We start from the raw sequence: 19,585 nt of genomic DNA on the forward strand, positions 1-19,585 counted from the left end.
GGACTTTTTCCTATATATAAACTTAATTTCTTCTCTAAGCCATATTTTGTTAGTGCGAGTTTGAGTCCTTTCTGTTTGGAATGAAGATCTGTGTTTTTTAGGTTGGCTTTTAAGAATTTTGGAGTGAGATTGTGTGTTATACACTGCTTCCAAAAGTCTATGTCCTTGCCAATTTTGGCTGTGCTAAGTTTTAAGTCAAAATAAAGGTAGGCTTTCTTCTTTGCCGTATAGGTATTGCCTTAGCAGCATGGTTCGGCTGCAGAGGCATCTGATCGGAGTGGGTGGCATTCAGGGAAGATGTTTCGGGGGCATGACAGGAAACAAATTAATGTTTAGTCTGCCCAAGGTGGTCCGCCATCGAGTCTTTAACTTTCGATTCCCCGTGGGAACAAGCACAGCCTGAAGGCATGGGATCCAGCTTTCCTAGGCTCCTGGTTGCTTCCAGAGCCAGTGGGCAACATTTTAAGCTGGTGCAGTCTATTTTTTTTAAGTAGACACATGGAAGGTGTCTACGGCAAACTTGAAAAAGAAAATATGCAATGGTAGCTTGTTATTGAAGATGCACATTGCAGTTCAGGCTGACCAGTTGTTGAAGTGCAACCAGTTTGGCGAAATCCCCATCAAAGTGGAAGAACACACTTCCTTGAATCTGGTTCGTAGAGTCATCTTCCACTGTGATCTCATCTTGAACACTGACAATGAGTTGATGGAAGACATGAAGCACCATCGCATGACACACATCTGGAGCCTTCATTGTCTCCTTCAAGCTGTCAGTGTTGCCAGAGAAAGTCAAGGTTACAACCTATCATTGTGATGTGAGGCCTTACATCCTGCTTCCCATGCAGTACTATCGATGCCAAAGATTTGGAAACCTGGTATCTCATTGTTTGAATCAGTCTGTGTGTGGTACATTTCAGAGAGGAGCTCATGGTGTGGCAGAATGCTCACCGCATTATAGGTGCACTAACTGCCCTGATTTTTATTATCCTCAAGATTGGAACTGTCTGGTATATCTAGGTGAGAAGATGATGCGGGAGATCAAGATCATGCATGGTCTCTCTTACCAGGAAAAGCGCCATAATTTTAATTCCATTAATATACCCATGGAACCTCTAGACTACAGCATAATATCACAGAGTCTACCAGGTTCGCCATTCGCTTCAGCAATACCTGTGAAGATCACTCCGCCCAGGGCGGCTGTTGCTACTGTGAGCAAAGCTGCGACAAGTTAAAGCTCAAAGTTGGGGACCGTCCAGCCTTGTCCTCAAAGAAGTCTGTGCCAGCTGGGAATCCTAAGTCGGCACAGCAGGGAAAGAAGACTAACTGGACTTCCGGTGGCATTGGTATGTTTACTCGTTCTGATACCTACAGCAAAGAGTTTTCACTAAGAACAGCTGGAGGCAGTAGCGGTATGTGTTTCATTGCCTGTCGTAACAATGATGTGTAAAGTTTATATCCCAGCAGGCCAATATCAATGATCTTATAGATCAGCTCCCACCTCCTTTCCTCTTATTGAGTGATTTTAATGCCCATAACCCATTATGGGGCTCTGAAATGCCTTGCCCCAGGGGAAGGGATTTGAAGCAGTTCATAAGAGAGCTGGATTTATACACTTTGAACAAAGGGGAACAAACACATTTCAGCGTAGTGCTTGGCACCTTCTCCTGCATTGACGTTAGTCTGAACAGCCAAGCGCTTGTTCTCCTGCTTCGGTGGGATGCACACAATGACCTCTTTGACAGCGACCATTACCCTATTATTCTTACTTTATTGAGAAATCCATCAAGGCTCCTTCCCGAAATCCTTAAAAATGTTGATTGGCCGAAGTTCACTAGCTGTCTTTAATGATGTGAACAGCTGGAGTGTAGACGATGATATAACTTATATATAACACGAGTGATTCTTGCTGCTGCTGAGGAATCCATTCTTTTCTGCGACTATTCGATCATAAACGCTATCATAGGCAGCCTACTATGGCCAACTTGGTATCATTTAAAAAACTTCTCGCTAGGGCACAAGTTCTTATTCGACGGAGTAGAAAAAGCTTCATGGGAAAGATGTGTTGTCTGCGATGTCACACAGTCATCTCAAGTGTGGACTAAACTTAGACGACCGAGGTCGATAGCTGCAGTCGCTTAAGTGCTGCCAGTATCCAGTAATCGGGAGATTGTGGGTTCGAACCCCACTGTCGGCAGCCCTGAAGATGGTTTTCCGCGGTTTCCCATTTTCACACCAGGCAAATGCTGGGGCTATACCTTAATTAAGGCCACGGCCACTTACTTCCCATTCCTACGCCTTTCCTATCCCATCGTCGCCATAAGACAAATCTGTGTCGGTGCGACATAATGCAAATAGCAAAAAAAAAAAAAAAAAAAAAAAAACTTAGACGTATGTCTGGAGAAAAGGGACCATCCTCAGTACCGGGAATTTCCATTGCAGGCAGTATTGTTACTGATCCACCCACGGCTGCTAACCATCTATCAAGTCATTTTGCAGATGTGTGTGTTTGCGAGAATTACCATAGTGATTTCCTGAAGTGGAAAGCAGATCATCATCTTACTTTTGCCACTCAAGTTTCAGAGGACTATTAATGTGCCCTTTACGGAGTGGGAACCCTGTTGTGCCATGGCGCTTTGCAAGGACACGGCTCCTGGACCAGATAATGTCCATAACCAGATGTTGAAACACCTCAGGGAGGATAACCTATTATATCTCCTTGAGGTGTTCAACCGAATGTGTATAGAGGGTGGGTTTTCGGTCAGAGTGGCAAGATGGAATAGTAATTCCTCTCCTCAGGCCTGACAAAGATCTTAAGTATGCAGAAAGTTAGAGACCTATTTGTCTCATTGTCTGTGTAAACTATTTGACAGGATGGTGAATCGCCGAGTTGTGTGGTGTATGGAGAAAAGAGGACTTTTGTCCGAGTACCAATATGGTTTTTGAGCTGCCCACTCCACCCCTGACCATTTGGTATGTCTGGATAGTTCTCTCCAGGATGCATTTCTCTGAAAACAGCAATTGGTGGCCTATGACACCACATGGCGATATGGCATCCCTTCAGTACTGCATCAGTGGAGATTCCGAGGTAACTTGGCGGTTTTTATTGCAAATTTGTTGTCCCTTCGTTTATTCCATGTCCGAGTAGAGAGGACATATTCGCAATATCACGTTCAGGAAAATTGAGTCCAACAGGGATCGGTTATCAGTGCCACTCTGTTTGCGATTGCCATAAAAAGTATTGTCGCTGCTGTTGGTTCAGCCTAAGACTGTCTCTAAATGTAGATTATCTTGCTCTGCATTGTAGCTCACAAAGGATGGCACTCGCAACCATAACACCAAGCTATTAGAGTGGAATAGTGGTCCTTAGAACAAACTGCAAAGACCTCTGTTATTCACTTCACTCTTCACCCCCCATCGTGAACTATATTTAGGGGGTGTCGCTCTTCCTTTAGTTAATACGTACTGATTTCTTGGACTCCTCTTTGATAGTAAATTATCATGAGCTCCACAAGTGCATCATTTAATAGCCAAATCCACTAAGAAGCTTAATATTTTGAAGTTTCTTAGCGACACTATTTTTGGGGCTGTCCTCATGGAGCTCCTACGATTTGATAGGGTGCATCTTTTTTTCCAGGTTAGATTACGGCAGTGCAGCATATGGATTACGAAGGCAGAGTGTCCTTGCGAAACTGAATAGTATCAACCAAAGCAGAGTTATGTTGGCAACGGGAGCGTTCTGTACAAGTCCCATTGCTAGCCACTTGCTGAATCTTGTATGCTGCCTATACACCTGATGCGCCAACAAATACTTTTGTCCTTTGCTGCAAATTTGCAGTTGCTACTTCACCCAAGCTAACCCTGCATATTCCACGATGGAAACCATCGGGCGTACGCTGCTCATCCACGAGCAACGCAGCCAGTTGGTATATGCTTGTACGGCATTCACAGATTGTTTGATGTACCTCCGTGGATACTACGACAATTTGAAATAATCCTGGATCTGCACACTGGCCCAAAAGAGGACACAGACCCCTCCATTTATCGGTGGCCCTTCCTGTCCGTTGTTGGTCAGTGTTCAGATTCAGTGGTTTTTTTACACGGGTGGTTTGAGGGCAGATATGGAGTTAGGCTGTGCGTTCGTTGTCGCTAATAACAGGTTTCCTTTTCCTCTAACAGAACCCTGTAGTGTGTACACAGCAGAACTGTATGCTATCTTTGAAGCTCTGCGGTACGCACTGTCCAGTGCATGCCAGCACTTTCTGCTTTGTACAGACTCCTTGAGCTCGTTACAATCTATGAATGAATGTTTCCCTCGTCACCCTCTGGTGCAGCAGATCCAGGACCCGCTGGCCGGATCTTGGAGTATTAGGACCAGAATCACATTCTTGTGGCTACCAAGCCACATGGGTTTAGCGGAAAATGAGTTATCTGATTTGGTTGCCAAGGAGGCGGTCACGTTGCCTCCATTGCCTTACAAGGTTCCAGCCAGTGATACTCGTTCTCAGCTGAGACATTTGGCTATATCCCATTGGAAGGTGGAGTTGCAGTCCACTCTTCTCCCAAATAAGCTAAGACAAGCTGTCAGGAGACCTTGTCATCAGTTTTACGAGGAATAGTGGCCTGATTTATCGTGTATGAAAGTAAGTTTACTATCTGCTTTTAATTTTTATTTTATTAACTCTGTTTTATTCTGTTTACTCTGTTTTAGTTTTTTGTGTATTTTAGTGTTTTTTGTACTTGAATGATATATATCACTTGAAGGCAATGGTCTATCATTTTGTAAGGAAATGAGGCATTGTGAATTAGATGCATTGATTATTTTAAATTCATAATCATATTTCATTGTTATTTGTTTTAAATTCTAGTCAGTGGATACATTTTATAATTTTGGTTATCATTATACTTGGTTCCTTGATGCTATTCAGTATTTTTAAAAAAATATTACAATGTATATTTCTGCTATGATATCGGAGGCCAGAGCTCGCATTGGGAGTACTTTTTGCTGATATAAGTTGTTATTAAAAGAGAAATGCTCATTGTTAAGAACAAATTCTAGAATGATAATTAATCCTATTTCATGTCTACTTAATTTATTTTGTTGCAACAGATTTTCTTTGATTATAATTAAAATAATTATTTTAATTGTATTATTAACTTGTGTGTTAGAGTACATATTAGTAATATTGAAAGAATTGATTGTGTAAGGCGGTTGTAATTTAATATTTTGGTAGCATTGTAAAATTCTGTGGGGCTTTTAACTGAGATTTTATTCTGAAAGGTGTATTATTTTTTTAAAATATTTGAATGAACTGATGTTCTGTAAGTAGGATGATTTCTCAAGTTGATTATTGTTTTAATAGGGATTCCATTTTTATATATTTTCGGTTGGGCTCTTGCTGTCTGTATTCTGGGATTCATATTCATGAGTTTAGTGTGTTGTAATCATTTAAGATGAAGTTAATTTTCAATATTTGTTTGAGTTTTTTCAGAATTGTATTGCTAAGGTATCTATTAACTTTTGTGAAGGAACTATCAAAGAATTTTTTTCCCTATATACTAGTTTTTATGCATTATATTCTGACTGCCTTTGTGACTATTAGATTGTCAATTTTTTGTTTGAGGTGGTTGATCGTTCTTGTACGGTAAGTGCTGATAGGGGGCGTATTTAATTTTTTGGTTTCTAAATAGTTCTGGAAGTTTCTTCTTTATGTTATATCTTGTTTCTTCTTGTTTGTCGTTGGCTATTTTGGAAATGACTTTTATTATTTCTACAATAGTAGTGATAGTATTTTTGTTTATGGGAACTTGGCCGTTTGTGTTTACTGCCTTTGTTAAGGATCTGTAGTTCGTTGTCTTAAAAAATATCTGTCTGGTAAATTTTTAATTGGTGGGTGAAACGTTAGGTCAGCTTTTAAAAATCATTATTTGGAATTTGTATGTTTTTAAGGTTTTTGCTAGTTTTCTCTGATTTGAGATTTCTTAATTTTTTAACAAAGTTTTCATTTTCATTCAATTCATCTTTTGATATCTTTTGATTTCATTTTCAATCCAACTGTGTTAGATTTTCTTGTGTTTTTTGATGCCATTTAGAAGAACAGGGTTTCTTTTTTATACCGATTTTAAGAATTTAGGGAATAATTTATTACTTAGGCATTAAAAAAATTAATGTCTTTGCCAATTTTGGATATTTGGTCTTCAAGTTTAAATAGGTGTTGGTCCTTTATAAACATTACATGCAACTGCTGTTACTTTTGTCTGCTGCTTGATATGTCACTGTCAATTGTAAAGCTGCCTTTTCCTCAGCATGGCTCATTTTTGCCTCTTCACATATTCTTTGATGCCTCCTACTTCTTTTTGTTTGTCTTGCAGAATGTCAGCTTACACAATTTCATCTTTGCTGGAGATCTTGTAACAGAATTGCAGTGTCATCTTGTTCAGAAACCTGACGATTAGGCTGATCATTTTCTTTTATGGCTTCTTGTTTGTTTTTCAACAACGTGTTTTACATTTGGCCAGGCTTTCCGCCAAGAATTTACAAATGTGGACGCTGCTATTCCGTCGTATGATTTAGCCGTCATATGTTTCACGTCTTTCATGTCGATTTTCTTCCAGACCTCAATCACATTTATATCAGCTTTACTGAAGTCTCTGAAAGAAGCTTTCGGTGGTACTTCCTCTTAAAACATTCAATGACACCTTGGTCCATTGGCTGTACAATGCTTGTTATATTCAGTGGATGAAATAAGAGTTTAATACCACTCTCATCCTTGCATTCAAGTTCCCTTGGATGGATGGATGGATGGCTGTGTGTTGTCTAGCACTAGCAATGTTTTTACTGGCAACTTGAAACCCACGCCTGTTAGGCCCATGGTTCAATTTACTTTGGGAAGAAATTCACTGGAGTAATACTTGTAAACACACTTTAAGCTGATGAGTCTATCCAAGCTGATTTTTGTGACCTATAGTACACTGGAAGGATGACATGTTTAAAGTTCTTTAAAAGCTCATTGTTTTGCCTATCTACCAAGCACAAAAGAGACAGTTTACGGGTCCCTGAGGCATTTGAACGTTAAACAGATTAGGTGTGCACGTGTGAGTGTGTGAATAGCGAGGAGTCACCAATGCCTTGAAATTAAATATTGGGTTTCACGAAAATTCTGTCAACATGTTTTCCCAGGATGTCCACACAAAGAAAAGTTAATCCAAACTTTTTTTTATTTTTTAAATCTTTTGTATACGTAATCTGTGATACATGGAGTATGTGTCCAATATTTAAAATGTATAGACAAAATTATAATTTTATATATATATAAATAAAACTTTCAAATATATAACCTAGTAATTTATTGTTATTTAAACCATTGTTAAGGAAATACAACATTGCTTTATTATTGATACAAAGTATATAAAATTAATTTTATTAACACAAACAATATTTTCTCGGTAAGAAAGTCCAAATTTCTCTATAACATGTCCACCTTTGAATGGGGAAGAGAATGCGCTGTTCCTAGTTAACTCCACCTGCAATGGCAGCCAGTTGACCCTGTGTTTGTTTACAGTGACCTACATTTGCTGATGATACCTGTACTTGAAAGTCTTGGTTGTGGTCTTCTAAAAACTGTCGTTCATTTCTATTTGTGCAACGTCACGTGTTGCTGGATGATCCCACCCTCCCCTGAGAAGACCACCAGCATATATTAGTGTACCATCATGACCTGCAAGGATGGTTTCATAAATAAATCAGTTGAGAGTACCTCCCACATGGATGTGTGGTGTTGGAGAATGCATTAAAACATTCCCCAAAATACTGCCACCACCAGTTTTTCTTCCAGCAGTGATTTGATGACGCAGAAAATGAGGCCATCAGAGGAGACAATGCTTCATCAATCAGCTAAGGTCTAGTTCTATTAATATTGCATAAATTGAAGCCTTTTCTGCTGATACAACTTCACTAGCACAGGTGCAGGGACCACCCATTTGCTCTGGTTCCTCATAGCAACCAGGTTTGTTGAGCTGTCATTTTAGACCTACGTCTGTTCGTCCCGTGGTTCAACTTGCCAATGAGCTATTCCACTGTAGCTTGTTGGTTGGCCCTCTCACACTCTTGTTGCAGACGTTCACCTCTCAGATAAATGGCAAGAGGTGCACCACAGTTTCCATGTTATTTGCTATAGTGCCATTTTTTCCTACCTATGATATGCAATGTCACCACAGCAGCACACAAACAGTTCATAAATTATGCTATTTCAGAAATATTGCCTTTGCCCAAAAGCTGGTAATCGTATTATCTTTTTGCAACTTAGTTAAATAGCATCTTTCACCCGTGACAGCAACAAGCTATATGCCTTACGTACTAGTCACTCCAACTCATGACTCTTGATATTCTGAACTATGTGCTGCTGATGTGCTGCTGATGTAATCAGTGTAATTAGTAATAAAGAAAATAAGCAGCCGAGTCACATTTTTCTCTTCTCTATTATGCAGTTGAACTTTCTGTATTTAACCTACTCTGGAGAGGAAACTATTCACTCATGGTACCAAACTCTGTAGGAATAATGTCCTGGTTATGGACTGCAAAATTTGCATAGTTCACTGTATCTTAAACACATGGTTTATCAAGGATAAAGATAAGCATATCAGGAGGGCTATCAGGTATATCAATTGGGATGCTCAGTGCAGCTAAGCAACAATCTGTCCTACACTTTCAGACTGTCGGGCTGAGTGGCCAGCCTTGTATCAGTAGATTTACTGGTACGTAAAAGAACTCCTGCAGGACTAAATTCCGGCACCTCAGTGTCTCTGAAAACCGTAAAGGTAGTGGGACGTAAAGCCAATAACATTATTATTATTATTATTATTATTATTATTATTATTATTATTATTATTATTGTTACCGTATTTTTGTGATAGGTAGAGGTGAAAGAAGGTGCGGGGGTGAACGGGTCTCAAACTACGAAATTAAAGTTAATGTAAAATTTAACAAGGTTATATTCTCTTTTCAAAATCAAGAAATAACAAGCATGGAAGGTACAGAGTAGCAAGGCAACAAAAGAGCAACAACAGTATTTACAGGCTTTGGGCTTCGAGCCCCGAACTCACAATTCTTGAGCAGTTAGCCCAAGCTTACATGTACATAAGGTTTAACAAAGGGGCAGAAAACCCCAATCATGCCCAGGAGCACTTGCTCCAAATTACACAGTAAGACCTCCTAGAGGCACGCAGAAACAAATTTCAAAAGAGCGATCCGCTCTCAAAGTTTTAAGCCTATCAAAAGGCCACACCTAACTCGACCTTCAAGCTGTCCACTAAGGACGTAAACACAGGGGTAAAATACCCAACCTACTGAGGCCTATTAAGCGAGAAAAGGATAATTACATGGCCTCTAAAATACCAATGTGAGAGGAGGCGAACTGCACTCCTAATACATTTTGTTTTAAAACCTAATCTGGCTCTAGGCCACAAATGCAAGGGCTAATCCCATACTAAAGAGGTGACTTTAGAAAGAAACAATTTACATTACGTTAAAGAAGAATTGGTTGTGAAAATAAGTTCACCTCAAAACAATATGAGTGGGAGCTCGAGAGGGTTAAGCACTCTCTATCCCAATATGTAGCTTACAAGAGAATAGATACAAAGAGTCTTTACATTTTAGGGAAAAGTTACATGGTGGAAAAACTTCGGACCCGCCCCGAGAGTTAAACTGCTGAGCTAGCAAGAAAAGAAGTTATTAAACGGCCATTACCTTGTTGTTGAACTACTGCCCGAAGAAAGAGGCGCTTCCCGCCCCCTGCAAGGTACTTTACACACTAAAAGATGGTAGAGAAGTGGTGCCGAGGCCCTAAAATCAGCAGTTTATATACTCTCGCGGAAATTTCGAGGCGTTTCAAGAAAGAAAACACCCGCCCACAATCATTTATTGGTTAGGGTTAAGCAGCATATCCAATTTGAAGAAGAAACACCTTATTGGTCATAAATTAATTAAAGAAATTCGGGATTGGCTAAATTCAAAACAAGGGGGAAGAAAGGGGTATACAGCCAACTTAAACAATACCAGAAAGAAATTTAACAAGAAACAAACTTTTGAAATAAAAATTTCTCCAAAAAACAGTTCTTTCACCTTGCACTAGGGTGCACTATTGTAGTTCTTCAGTAGTGTCCTCTAGAAGAGAAAGTTCACACTTCTTACTACAAGCAAAACAAAAATACGTCGAAAACGACCCAGTTCAGAAACTTCAAAATTTCCAAGTAGTGACATCTTCTGGGTAACTTGAAAATTAATACATTAGATAAAGTTCGGAATTCCTCCAGCAGAGGATTTTCAACTGGCGCAAAATTTGAATTAGCGGCGTGGAGGTGTACCGCCCGGTACAGGCCTCCACCCCCCCCCCCCCCCCCCCCGAAAGTCCCTCCAGGGGTGACACATGAAATTTGTTTGAAAATAAGGTCCAAGTTATGATGTTGATATGGAGATTCATTGCAGAAGCATTTATAAAAATTTTCTAAATTTGGTTTGATCCAGTTTCAAAATTCTTGTAGTAACCGTTGAAGTAATGTCTTTATGTTTGTAGGAATTGAATTCAGAAGAAAAAACTTTTAATACTTGAAAGTGAAGAAAAATTTTCTAAGTCCACCAAATATTGCAGTAGAATTCCCAAGTGTAGTAATTGCTGATAGTACATGTCCATGTAGTTGATTAAATTGGATGGCCAGACCGGCCGCTGCAGCTTGTGTCCAGAGGAGGCCGCTCGGACCCCTCAAGTACCCTGAGATACCGCTCGCCCGCACTATGAGAGGAGTAGAGGTGTTGAAGCACGCCGCGCCCGCGGTGAACATATACAGGCTGCGGGCCGGTAGCAGATCGTGCGCCGCACATCAGCCTTGGCCGGGAGGAGGGCTCCGGCTCGCCGTACACAGGTTGGCCTCACTGGGGAAGGGCGGGCCCATACCCTGCCTCAGGAACGGTACGGCGCCGCGCTGCTGCGGGGGCACTGAAACATTAAAGCTCGGCGGCAGAATTTTGTTTGACCAGAATGATTTTTAGGGTACAGTCTCAGTGGAGGAGATGAGTGGCCAGTGGTGTGGAGATATTTATTTCATTCCTCTAAGCCACTGTGTGTTGTGGAGCAGGAGACGGGAGCGTGGTAATGGCCGTGGCAAGGACAGGATGGCAGTTTAACTAATCGGGGAAGGTTTACAATCAATGGTTACAGACAAAGTAAACAGATTCCAAGGGCGGAAGGCCTTAAAAGTGAAACCTCTCAAAAAAAAAAGTATAACCTTCCTATTTCTTTCAAAATTATATGAAGCAAGTTAACACAGAAATTACACCGGTTTCACCTGTGACAGGTGAACCCTAAATATCCTCTCGGTGGCTGGATTTCTTAACAATAAGGTAACGGGAGTAAGGAAATCGAGAATGATACACGGCCCATGAAATCTGGGGGCAAGCTTGCCCGCGGGAACAAAATTCTTGACCATCACCTGGTCACCTACCTTCAAATTGGTGGGTCTCCGTCCACGATCATATCTTTCCCTAACCTTTTCATGAGACACCTTAAGATTGGCTTTAGCTTTCTTCCAAAGATCTTTAATATTATCCGGATCTATTGTCTCGGGCAGAATGTCACTCAGAGACCAGAGGTTAGAGAGCGGCGTGTTGGGAATGAACTTGAACATCAACAAAGCTGGGGTAAACTTGTGAGATTCATGAACCGCCGAATTCAAAGCAAAAGCTAACCAATGCAGGGACGTGTCCCACCTAGAATGATCTTCATGATGATAGGCAATAAGCGCGGACCTGAGATTACGATTAACCCGTTCAGCCAGAGATGGTTGAGGGTAATAAGCAGAAGTCGTCACATGAGAGATGGACAAGTCAAAACAGAATTTACGAAAAAGATTTGATGTGAACGCCTTAGCATTATCAGACACAATATATTGGCACGGACCAAAAGAAGCAAAAATAGAATTTAGGCAAGTAATGGTGGATTGAGCGGTAGCCAGCTTAGTCGGAAATAACCAGGAAAATCTTGTAAAACCATCTACACATACAAAGATGAACTTGTTGGCATTTCCCTTCGACTGGGGGAAGGGTCCTACATAATCAATATACAGGCGTTCCATGGGGCGCGACGCTTGATGCGACGACAAAAGGCCTACCTTGGTGGACATGGTGGGTTTACTAAGCAAACAAGATTTACAAGCTTTTACTAGTTCACGGATTTCACCGTCCATACCCTTCCAGATGAACCTTTCACGAATCTTTTCACGAGTTTTAAAGATTCCAAGATGCCCGCCTAATGGGGTCTCATGATAGTACTTGAAGATCATAGGTACAAGAACAGCTGGAACGACAACTTTCATCATCTTATCATGCCTCGATGGGCAACATAAAACACCATTCCTCAGTACATAGGGGGCGACAAGTTCCCCAGAAGAAAGGGTTTCCATTATCGGAGCCAGCGTCGGATCTTCACGTTGGTATTTCTCGATATCCCTAAAGAGCATGGGAGCATCTGTTAAGATGGCATTAACATCAGATAGCATGTACTCGGGAGGTGAAGAACTATCGACCGGAACATGGGTCTCGACCTCGTTGGAAAACATACGGCTGAGTCCATCAGCAACAACATTTTCGGTACCTCTGATATGCCTGACATCGAATTGGAAGGCAGAAATACGGATGGCCCAACGGGCTATACGACCAGTACGACGCGGCCTACCTAAGACCCAGCTTAAGGCTTGATGATCTGTCTCCAGGTCGAATTTGACATGTTCCAGATAGAGACGGAACTTTTCTAAGGCAAATAAGACTGCCAAACCTTCGAGCTCATAGATGGAATACTTGGCTTCTTGAGCCGACAGAGTCCTAGATGCATAGGCGATGGGTCGCCTCCCTAGTTCGGTCTCTTGAAGAAGGACTGCAGCTACCGCCGACGACGACGCGTCGGTTTGGACGATGAATTTCTTTGAGAAATCAGGCATAGCAAGTACAGGGGCATTACAGAGAGCTAATTTAAGATCTTCAAACGTGGCTTGTTGAGAAGGTCCCCACTCAAATTTGATGCCTTTCCTACGAAGAAGGTTCAAGGGCGCCGCTCTATTAGCGAAGTTAGGAATAAACTTCCTGAAGAAATTCACCATACCAATGAACCTGGCGATACCTTTAATGTCCTTGGGAGGTTTAAAATCACGGATGGCCTGTGTTCTAGAATGATCGACGGCAACACCATCAGGTGACACAATATGCCCTAGGAATGACATAGAGGGCTTAGCAAAGGCAACCTTGGACAACTTGACAGTTAACTCAGCCTTACGAAGGCGATTGAGAACTTCTCGCAGATGATCTAGATGTTCTTCAAAGGTCTCCGAAAATACGACGACATCATCCAAGTAGTGATACAAGTACTCAAATTTGATGTCGGAGAAGACCCTATCTAGCAGCCTAGTGAGTACAGCCGCTCCCGTGGGGAGCCCGAAAGGCACGCGGTTGTATTCATACAAATTCCAATCCGTGGCAAACGCTGTAAGATGTTTAGACTCTTCCGCTAGGGGAATTTGATTATAGGCCTGATTCAAGTCCAAGATAGTAAAGAACTTGGCCTTACGAAACCATGAAAAACAAGAATGTAGGTCAGGAAGGGGCACAGATTGTAACACCACCTTCCGATTGAGAGCCCTATAATCAATGACAGGCCTGAAGCCCCCTTGGGGTTTCGGGACTAGAAAAATAGGCGAAGACTACGCCGACTTAGAGGGCCTAATAATACCATCCTTCAACATCTGATCGATAATTTCTTTCAGAGCCTTCATTTTTGGTGGAGATAGCCTATAAGGTGGAAAACGGACAGGAATCGAATCCGTGACCTCAATTTTGTATTCAATAAGGTCAGTAACACCAAGAGTATCAGAGAACACCTCTGGAAACGACTGACACAACTTATGAATACTATCAGCCTGCTCCTCAGGTAGATGTCTAAGGTCTAACAACATCTCATCCTGGGTAGGCGAAATAGATGAACATGATGCAGAATTACATTTTAACAAGGGGATTTTACAATTGGAAGCAAATTTGAAAGTGCACGACCTACTCTGAAGATCGAGCACAAGACCAGTGTAAGAAATGAAGTCAGCTCCCAATATAATGGGGCAAGACAAGTGCTTGGCCACAAACAATTTGATTTTCCATGTAAATTTAAAAATACGAATTTTGACCTGTAAAGAACCGAGAATTTCTAATGGAGATGAATTAGCCGAAACATATTGGATCGAAGAGGAACAATAGTCAGGAAGTTTACAAACAGATTTCAATTTTGCATACCATTCAGCCGAAATAATAGAACAAACACTGCCAGAATCTAATAGAGCTGTTATAGGCTCATTATTTAACTCAATTTTGAGAAAGGGGACCGGTGCGGAAGTATCCGCCGCAATCCTAAGACACTCTTTGGGGCATTCAAAAGATGGATTTGCAGATTGAACGTTCCCTGAATTTTCGATCTGTTTACCAGGGGCTGAGCCTCGGAAAGATGGATTAGTCGACTCAGCCGAAGCCACTAGTCACTTTTTATTATTGGCATTGGTGGAATTTGCACCAGAGGTTGAGCAGGAGGGGGTGCTATTTGAATTTGGGCAATTCTTGGCGATATGTGAGAAAGCCCCACATTTAAAACAGCCTTGTGATGAACCAGCTCCATTATTTGCCCTACTAGTTTTGACCAATGGACATTTATTGCGAAGATGGTCAGGCGACCCGCAAGCATAACATTTACGGGCTGTGACTGGTCGGCGAGGTGGAGGCCGAGTATTACTAAAAGAAGGAGGGGGTTCTTTCGCGACACGCAAGGAATCGGCGTATCTAACTCCTTCCGCTGAGACGGCCAATGCTTCAAGTTCAGAGAAGGTTTGCGGGCACGCCACGAAACACAAATATGACCTATAAGATGGTGGAATGCCTTCCACAATAGCCTGTACAATCTGATCCTCCGGGAAGTGAAGAGCAAACACCCTAGTATAGAACTTAATGTCTTGTATGAAATCAGCCAGATTTTCATCCAATCTCTGTACTCGATAATAGTACTTCTGAATCAGAGATGACCTCGCGCGAGCAGGAATAAAATTTGCAAGCAGATGTGCATGAAAATCTTCAATAGATGACTGTTCGGCAATGGCTCTTACTATTTTATCTGAGAGAATACCAATTGCATAAGGATAAATTATCTGTAAAATTTGACACGGAGAAAGAGAAAAAACAAGGGCATGATCCAGAAATTCAACTAAAAACCTTAAGAATGAAATAACTTCACTGGTGGTATTAACAGAAAACTTATAGATACCTCTGAGCATCATTGCTAATGGATGAGGCAAGCTGCTGAACCCAGGTGACGTAGTAGGTAAAGGTTTCAGTGGCAAAGAAGTTAGTTCAGAACGTACATTATTCAACGACGTACGGCGTTCAGACTCGTTGTCCAATGGGGCAGAGATGGTTTGAGCTGCAACGGTTTTCCTATTGACTTCTCCCTTAGGAGGCTCTTCCTCGCTACCTACATTCACCGTAGCGGGTTGATCAATTTTGGGAGGAACTTCCCCAGTTAACAATTGAGTGACCTTACTAGATAATTCAGAAATATTTTCAAGCACTGTATTAGCTTCCTTCCTCTGAACGTCATTCAACTTCAGAGACAACAGATCGTTAACTCTATTTGAAAAATGAAATAGCCTGGCTTGCACACGCTTAATTTGATTAGGAGAAGGATCATTTTTGTCAAAAAAACTAACTACAGATGCTAGCCCAGTAGTATTCTCGATGATCGTGGAAAGAGAGTCGTCAATTTCTTTCTCTCCCAAAGTGGGGATGGAAATGGGCAAGTCAAGGGACTCTCTAAGCTTGTTTGTGTCTACCGCAACCGTGCCTCCAGATTGCACATTTCTAATAGTCAATTCATAGATCAACTCCTCCTTGCGCAAATAGTTAAGATGGAGAACATCGCGAGGGCCGGGCATGATGACAGAACAATTTTGAAACGGGAAAAATCAAAAATTCCAGCGACTGAGAAAATTGTTAGAGTTCGGATCAAAGCAATATTTAGCCGTCAAAAGGGGCTAAATTGAGACCCATTCAACCACGCTCTGCTACCACTTGTTACCGTATTTTTGTGGTAGGTAGAGGTGAAAGAAGGTGCGGGGGTGAACGGGTCTCAAACTACGAAATTAAAGTTAATGTAAAATTTAACAAGGTTATATTCTCTTTTCAAAATCAAGAAATAACAAGCATGGAAGGTACAGAGTAGCAAGGCAACAAAAGAGCAACAACAGTATTTACATGCTTTGGGCTTCGAGCCCCGAACTCACAATTCTTGAGCAGTTAGCCCAAGCTTACATGTACATAAGGTTTAACAAAGGGGCAGAAAACCCCAATCATGCCCAGGAGCACTTGCTCCAAATTACACAGTAAGACCTCCTAGAGGCACGCAGAAACAAATTTCAAAAGAGCGATCCGCTCTCAAAGTTTTAAGCCTATCAAAAGGCCACACCTAACTCGACCTTCAAGCTGTCCACTAAGGACGTAAACACAGGGGTAAAATACCAACCTACTGAGGCATATTAAGCGAGAAAAGGATAATTACATGGCCTCTAAAATACCAATGTGAGAGGAGGCGAACTGCACTCCTAATAAATTTTGTTTTAAAACCTAATCTGGCTCTAGGCCACAAATGCAAGGGCTAATCCCATACTGAAGAGGTGACTTTAGAAAGAAACAATTTACATTACGTTAAAGAAGAATTGGTTGTGAAAATAAGTTCACCTCAAAACAATATGAGTGGGAGCTCGAGAGGGTTAAGCACTCTCTATCCCAATATGTAGCTTACAAGAGAATAGATACAAAGAGTCTTTACTTTTTAGGGAAAAGTTACATGGTGGAAAAACTTCGGACCCGCCCCGAGAGTTAAACTGCTGAGCTAGCAAGAAAAGAAGTTATTAAACGGCCATTACCTTGTTGTTGAACTACTGCCCGAAGAAAGAGGCGCTTCCCGCCCCCTGCAAGGTACTTTACACACTAAAAGATGGTAGAGAAGTGGCGCCGAGGCCCTAAAATCAGCAGTTTATATACTCTCGCGGAAAGTTCGAGGCGTTTCAAGAAAGAAAACACCCGCCCACAATCATTTATTGGTTAGGGTTAAGCAGCATATCCAATTTGAAGAAGAAACACCTTATTGGTCATAAATTAATTAAAGAAATTCGGGATTGGCTAAATTCAAAACAAGGGGGAAGAAAGGGGTATACAGCCAACTTAAACAATACCAGAAAGAAATTTAACAAGAAACAAACTTTTGAAATAAAAATTTCTCCAAAAAACATGTCTTTCACCTTGCACTAGGGTGCACTATTGTAGTTCTTCAGTAGTGTCCTCTAGAAGAGAAAGTTCACACTTCTTACTACAAGCAAAACAAAAATACGTCAAAAACGACCCAGTTCAGAAACTTCAAAATTTCCAAGTAGTGACATCTTCTGGGTAACTTGAAAATTAATACATTAGATAAAGTTCGGAATTCCTCCAGCAGAGGATTTTCAACTGGCGCAAAATTTGAATTAGCGGCGTGGAGGTGTACCGCCCGGTACAATTATTACTACTACTACTACTTTCAGACTGTCCTGTATACGGGAACACCATTTTGAACACACTTTGTAGTGTGACGGACACTATGTTCACAAAAACCAGGGACATTCTATGAAATGGAAATGTATAAAAAATGTTCCATTAGAATTGCTTATTCATTGTTTCTTCTCCCCATGTCCTTGGCAATGTTACTTTTAAGTTTTCTGTCATTGCAATCGTTTGTGTTCCACATAGAGACGGGTAAGTAGGGAAAGTATAATTGTAACCACTCAGTATATTTAATTCAAATTTATAAAATTTTGAACATATATTGTCATAAGTAATAGGATGAATTTGCTGGTTTGTGGGCATAATAGTAAAGTTGCATAGTCAGATTTCTCACCAAGATGGTCGCAGTTTGGATTCCGTTCAGTGCATGTGGGAATCTTGAAATGAAAAATTTCATCCCTGTGGTTGAGATTCCATGCAAAACTGGAGATTCCATGGCTACAGTCATGAGATCAACAGTTGTGTATAAAATAGAAGCTTGAAATTGCTTGTTTTATTGTATTTGGCAATTGTTATAGCAATTTCAAGAACAAATTTTCTTTTTTTAACATAACATGAAAGAGATTTCACTCTCTTCAGGAGAGAATACTCTTGTAAACTTTTTGTGAAAATACTTTTTTTGAGTGTATATTCTTAGAACAAGTACTTCATACAGTGATACTAGCATTCAAGCAATTTATCTTGTTCTAAACAAAATTTACGTACTTATTTTGTTTTGCAAAAAACTACTCATTATGAATTTATTTCAGAAGTTCAGCTCTTCTGTATGTGCTTTTTTTGGCAATTTTTTATCTGCCTTTTATATCAACATTTTTTTCGTGTATAACCGATACATCTGTTGTTCTATATTTTCAGATAGCCTTAGTAGTGCTGCATTTGTGGTCTTCTCAATAATAATGGCATCTACTCAAGGAGAGATTCGAGTTGGCCCTTCCCACCAAGTAAGGCTATTGAAAACGTCACATTTGAATAGTAATTTCATGCTGAATAGATGATTAATTATTCATAAGAGTAATGTTAGAGAGGATTCGTTCACTTTTGCTCCCTTTCATTTTTCTTTTGATTAATCATTAGTTAGCCTGATCCATTTGAAGGGATACTATGATAGACAGTATTTAAGATAAAAGTCCAATACACAGTTTAATGAAAAAGCTTTGGCACCAGAGGTTTAAGTAATTTTAGAATCATATTTGTCCAGAACAGTTTATTTTTGAATGAAGTTGTTTTTGAAAATTCCATATGTTTTTGGAGTGACAGTTCTGAGAATCAAGCATCCACCAAGTTGCATTGCTTTTTTTAGTATTTTTTAGGAAGTTTCACTGCCTTCGATGACCATCATTATGGCTGATCTTTTTTCTTTTCAAATCTGTCGTAATTTGTTCTTAAATGGTAGAGTAAAATTGTAATTTGTTACATGATCAATGTTTATTTGCTGTATCGTATTGGGTTGGTTGATGATGGTAGGTTTGTACGTATTTAACATGGTAAGTCATAGAGAGTCAGTGTCAAGTATTGATTTTTAATGAAAATTAATAATGTGACTGGTTTTTGTATTTCAACAAATGAAAACTAGTAGACATTATTATGGATTATATTTCTAAAAAAAAAAATTGTCAGCAAAGTGTGGTTTTTAAAATGTATTTCTGTGGAGAATGACCATTTATGTATATTTTATGACTTTATGAGGCCTGATTTTCAGTTTGTGCCTTTTTCAATGAAGTAGGTTCTTTGGGCTTATCATCAGACAAACAATTAGGTTCTCGAGGAGCTTGGAGTGAAAGGCAGGATCAAAAAGATCAGTCAAGCCATCCTGAGATAATTTGGCTACATTTCATTAAGAATGGAAGCCATGGAGAAGCTGGTGGCAGAAGGAAAGGTGCTAGGAAAAGGACCCCAAGGATGAACACCTGCCGTATGGGT

General features: G+C 40.5%; 1 protein-coding gene across 8 annotated transcripts in view; it reads left to right on the forward strand.

The window, feature by feature from the left end:
• LOC136864408 (atrophin-1) overlaps positions 1-19,585 on the forward strand; it is a 755,035-nt gene that overhangs the window by 70,113 nt on the left and 665,337 nt on the right. For all 8 annotated transcript variants that reach the window (XM_068226264.1, XM_068226266.1, XM_068226270.1 and 5 more), the window contains exon 3: positions 18,521-18,606. In XM_068226264.1, the coding sequence (XP_068082365.1) occupies positions 18,562-18,606 (45 nt within the window). In that variant the 5' untranslated portion in view covers positions 18,521-18,561. The remainder of the gene's footprint in view (positions 1-18,520; positions 18,607-19,585) is intronic.

This window comes from Anabrus simplex, chromosome 2, assembly GCF_040414725.1.
Source record: "Anabrus simplex isolate iqAnaSimp1 chromosome 2, ASM4041472v1, whole genome shotgun sequence".
NCBI classification, from domain to species: Eukaryota; Metazoa; Arthropoda; class Insecta; order Orthoptera; family Tettigoniidae; genus Anabrus; species Anabrus simplex.